This window comes from Coffea arabica, chromosome 5e (genome assembly GCF_036785885.1).
Source record: "Coffea arabica cultivar ET-39 chromosome 5e, Coffea Arabica ET-39 HiFi, whole genome shotgun sequence".
In the NCBI taxonomy this organism is placed as follows: domain Eukaryota; kingdom Viridiplantae; phylum Streptophyta; class Magnoliopsida; order Gentianales; family Rubiaceae; genus Coffea; species Coffea arabica.
The window spans coordinates 31,243,088-31,247,855 of NC_092318.1; the positions used below are offsets into that span (position 1 = coordinate 31,243,088).

The window sequence follows — 4,768 nt, forward strand, 5'->3', positions numbered from 1 at the left end:
TACAACTTGTGAGTTAAAAAAGTTCAAAATAATAAACAATCTTAATTACACATAGATGGGAAAAAAAAAGAGATATTAGAGAAGGCGTTATTTTTATAAAGAAAGGTTCAAATAGTTTGTACAAAAAAGAATGAAAGCGTTACTTTTTGTGCTAAGTTAAAATGGAAGCGGGAAGCTGAAAATTCAAGGTGTAGAGGCGGGGTGAACAAAATGAGATAGAAACGACGTCGTTTTGGCAAGAGTTAAACTAAAACACTCACAACACTTATCATTTCTTCTTTCTCGTTGAAAATTTTCGTACCGCATTTTCTTTCTCTCTCGTTGAAAGTTTCGGACATTATCATCTTCTCCATTTCTTCTTATGCTTTACTGTCATCTTGCTGAAATTATCCACAAAATCACTTTAAATCACCTTTTTCATCCCTACTTTGAGCTACCCAAAGGATTTGGGCAACTTTAGTGACCTCGCAAATAGCAAAAATCCCTAGATTGGTGCTGCACTTGCTTGCTGGCAAGAACACAGAAAATTGGCCGTGAATTTTGGGGGAAAGCCAGAGTTCGAAGACTGAATCTTAAGGAAAACAAGAGCTAAGGGAGTGAAGGCATAATTTGAGGTATGTAATCTCAATATTTTCCATCTAATTTCGATATTTTTTTGTCAAATGTAGGTCGGATAGACTGAATCTTGAGTTTATGGGTCAAATTTTCCACTTAAATCTTGAGTATTGGTTCAACTTCGCCGACTCAGGTTTTCCTTCTTTTTTTGGTCATAACTTTTTCGTTCAAATTAATTCAGTTGCTGTTCTTCCCTTCCAATTAATCGTTAACTATGTTCTTTCTTTCTTTCTTTTTATTTTTCTTTTCTTTCTTTCTTATAGATTTATTTACTTAGCATTCTACTTTTCCTTTTGTGCAGACGGCGATAGCCGCTTGACTGGCAATGATGCTATGAAAATTTTCGCCATGTCCAATTTGTCTAGGCCTGAACTCAAGCAGGTATATTCTGTTATGTGTCTGGATGGGGAATTATTGTACGCACATAGTAGGTAGGTGATGTGGATGAATAATTTAATATCGATTATGGAAAGGACCTTCTCTCTCTCTCTCGGAGGAAAAATGTTAAATGTGCGATTGGTCTACTGCTTAAGAAATATTATTAGTATAGTCGATTTGGAGTTTTTTTTAATTGTTTTGGTTATTGGTTTAGTAAGTGAGTCGAAGTGCTAGATTTATGAAATCTGATGTACCTGTATCTGCGTTTTAATTTTATGCACTCCAAAGTGGAAATTGTCAATGTCAAAGGCAGTTTTGATATATTCATCTACCAGCGGAAAACTCTAATTGCCGTTAGGAGATGAAATTGAATTACTAAGACATTGAAGGATTTTACCTTCGAAATTTTTGTTATCTCTCTTTTGCTGTTTACCTTTATTGCATTGATCATCGTCCTTACCAGGGTTTTAGAGCCATAGCGAGCCATATTTCTTTTCAATTGCTGGACTTATGGATTATCCGTTCTCTAGTTTGTTTGACCATTGTGATTGCTACCACAGTTGGTAATTTGCTCTTGAAACATGTTTGTTAGCATATTTGAAGTGGCAGAGGAGTTTGAATTGAACTCCAGATATGTTGAATCCACAATTTCTTATGGTAAGTGACCTATTATTTTATGTCTTTATTTTTACCCTTGGCATCAATCTCCAGCTTTTTAGTTGTTTCTATGGTTTTGGTTTGGGCTGTATTATCGGTTTTTATGTCTGGTTGTAGTATTGTCCAAATCTGTTTTGATTTATATTGAATTAGTAATGTCTTTAAGATAAATATGCCTCTTTAACGTTGTTATTCTACTCATCCTTGTACTAATGTCTTTGTAATTTCAAATATAAGTTGTCTTGGGAACATTGTTGGCTGCTTTGGTCCCTGTTCTGGGCTTTAATCCGGTCATGGCATCCGAGCATTTTGCTTCATTTTTGGTTAGTTCCAACTGGCTGGTTTTTCTGCCATTCTTGCTTTCTCATTCGCTATTACTGTAGTCAGGGATTCGCTTTTACTTTTTTTATGCTTCTCAATCTTTTTAAATTTATGCCTTATGTTGCTCTTAATCTCTAATTTTACTTTTCCATTCTTGGGCATGTACAGGTGTTTATTATTATTCATGTTGTAGCTCTTGTTTACTACATTAAAGGGATTCTGTCACTAAGAATGTTAAAAGTGGCTGTTACGCTTGTGTTTTCAGTTGGCCTGTAAGTGCCTTTACTTGTAGTTTGTAAAGAAATTTGCTTGCTGTTATATTGTGTAAGTAGTAGCTAAGAGTTTCATAAAAATTTTTTGGTTGACTTAATTACTTGTCATTCAAATTTCAGGGTAATTTGCTGTGCCATGGTGACTGTACTTATAGCATTAGTAGCCTCCAGCCCAACTAAGGGTTGGAGTGGGCGTAGTCTAAGTCTGCTTGATCCATGAGTCTCTTCTGTCTGTCGAATTCTAGTTGCGAGTTCATGATTTGCTTGGAATCTATCTAAGTAGTTTCAAGGCAAAAGAAGTAACCAAACTTGAAATTTGATGCTTTAACTTTATACATATAGTTCTCTCTAGTGGAGTGGCTACTCATATCCAATCTATCTTGTTTGCAATTGCAGGCATGCTTTTTGCCACTTTCTGATGCAAGCTCCTTTAGCATCCTTTACATAGTTACATTAGTATATTTTTCAGGTGTCATGGTGAGATTAATTTGAAATATGTAAGCTTAATACTATTCTCTCTTGGCTTCCACTATGTTGAGCAACGTTCTCTTTTGCTGTTACAGGTGCCACTAATGCTTGTACTTGGTCCAGCAGTATGCAAAATGCCTGGAATTTCTCTTTCAGGAGCTTTTGATGTTCTTACTCATTCGCTCAAATTTCAGTTGCCTAGTACATCAGAAATTTTTACATCTGATTAGAGAAGGTCTTTGGTTTTACTTGTTGAAGCATCTGTCATTGCTATATTTTTACTAGTTTTGTTGGTTGCGTTCTATGTGGTATGTATGCTTAATTTGGTCTAGTAAAAGAGGAATTCTTTTATCTTTTTGTTTGTTACTAGTTTGCTGCTCATGACTGAGAAAAACCCAATTGTAGCTGTTATGAATGTGGTAGCATTTTTTCCCATAATAAAAAGGTCTTGTCAATGTAATATTTAGACCTTTCTTTTAGTCGTGCCATTCTGAATTACACATTTTTTGCAAATTTAACTCCAAATACTGTAATATAACCTGTGAGTGCTTTCTGAAAAGTTCGCAAAAAGATTGAGATGAAAGCAACACTTAAAAGTTTGGTTGTACTTTTTGGTCCTTATGCTGGATTTCCATGTTGTTCTTTGGCTTCCTGGTTGAGCTCTTCACTATTTACAGATGATTTTTCATGTAGGTTCATTGTGTCTGGGCAGCAGCAGAAGCATGTTCAATACCCTTCATAGTGCTAACAAGTCAATCTCATGATGGCCTTCGCATTTTTTATGACTTCAAAGAGGCCTATGCATGGTTGAGCCATAACACAGATGTAGATCATAAAGTGAGTTGTCATTCTTTCCACAATATATATCTTTGCAAATTTTAGTAATTTTTGTTGCACCTAGTGTATAGAATCCACACAAACCAAAGCCATGAATAGAAATTCAAATGGAAATATGAACCAGTGCCACAAGGCAAGCTGGATGAAGTTAGCTATTGGAAGAAAGAGAAGACCTTCTGTACATAAGGCTGAAATCTGCAATTGGCAATGCTGTTATATTGCATCTCTGTTTTCCTCTTGAAGTATAAGCCTTTGAATAAGGAAGGGTTTTGATGTATGCTTGGTGAATTGAAACTAGTATCTTAGTGAGACCTTAAGCACTTGAGGATGATTTATTGGAAAAACAATTGGTCAAGTTAAATGGAGTTCCTGGAAATAGTTGATAGTATTGGATTCTTTTCTACAAAACAGAGTGTTAGCTTCTATTGAGTGCACTAACAAAGCACATGCGCATTCTTATTATTCAGGTTATTATTGAGTGCACTAACATAGCTTGACTGATTTTTTTTTACTTAAGTTCACAGTAGTTGGATATGCTGAAACTCTAAAGAAAAGTTTATTTTCAATGCAGTCTAACTTCATATTTTGATCGTGAGAAGACTGATGCTCGTGCTGCAAGAGATGCTCAAAATCTGACCACAGCTGTGTAGTCTATGCTTTAGTGGCAAAATCTAGTATTCTATCTTTTGGGAAGGATATGTATTGGCCATTAGAACTTACAACTGATTATGTGGGATTACTATATTCCCAACATTTGTGGTTCACTTCTGTTTTGACTAATTTGGAGATGTGTTATGGCCAAATATATGAATTTGTGGCATATATTCTATGTTGGTTTTGCCTTTTGTCATATTGAATGTTTTGTTATATTTGTTGAAAATGGCATGGCAATACTATATTTGTATCGGTTAATTTCAACTCCTTTAGAAAAAATTCAGTGACAACCTCCCCAAAAGATGTCACTCTTAGCCAAATTTAATTTTTTTGGCTATAACTATCAGAACGAGAGCCATGGCAATGTTATATTTGGAATGAACAATTGCAGCTGTTGGAGACAAATTTGTAAGTGACGACCATTCTTGTCACAGAATACTAGGAGTGAGAGTGACAAGTTCAAGTCGTCACTGTGCAGGTCCACATTTGTGACGACTTTTGCTATCTTTTATGACAAAAAAATTTTTGCAACAGTGACAAGAAATGTCGTCACAGAAAACTATTCA

The 4,768-nt window shown here is 35.2% G+C and overlaps 1 protein-coding gene across 3 annotated transcripts; it reads left to right on the forward strand.

The window, feature by feature from the left end:
- Window positions 1-285: 285 nt before the first annotated feature.
- On the forward strand, window positions 286-4,398 carry LOC113743351 (dolichyl-diphosphooligosaccharide--protein glycosyltransferase subunit STT3A-like). Of its 3 annotated transcripts, none has more exons than XM_072048462.1 (7): window positions 286-748; window positions 917-1,650; window positions 1,888-1,973; window positions 2,640-2,720; window positions 2,807-2,946; window positions 3,389-3,548; window positions 4,120-4,398. In XM_072048462.1, the coding sequence occupies exons 2-5, from the start codon at window positions 1,575-1,577 to the stop codon at window positions 2,939-2,941; spliced, it is 378 nt and encodes a 125-aa protein (XP_071904563.1). In that variant the 5' UTR covers window positions 286-748; window positions 917-1,574; the 3' UTR covers window positions 2,942-2,946; window positions 3,389-3,548; window positions 4,120-4,398. The 3 variants fall into 3 exon arrangements, 2 of the variants coding, with proteins under 2 accessions (XP_071904563.1, XP_071904562.1); XM_072048461.1 differs by having other exon boundaries at window positions 299-614; window positions 3,405-3,548; XR_011814144.1 differs by lacking the exon at window positions 2,640-2,720 and having other exon boundaries at window positions 298-748; window positions 917-1,973; window positions 3,405-3,548.
- The last annotated feature ends 370 nt before the right edge of the window (window positions 4,399-4,768 follow it).

Bases quoted from the DNA above. Each gene is read 5' to 3' on its own strand.
- LOC113743351 (XM_072048462.1), top strand. From the start codon at position 1,575: ATGTTTGTTAGCATATTTGAAGTGGCAGAGGAGTTTGAATTGAACTCC. The intron at 1,651-1,887 runs GTAAGTGACCTA...TTCAAATATAAG, and splicing joins TGAATCCACAATTTCTTATG to TTGTCTTGGGAACATTGTTG. The intron at 2,721-2,806 runs GTGAGATTAATT...TTGCTGTTACAG, and splicing joins TATATTTTTCAGGTGTCATG to GTGCCACTAATGCTTGTACT.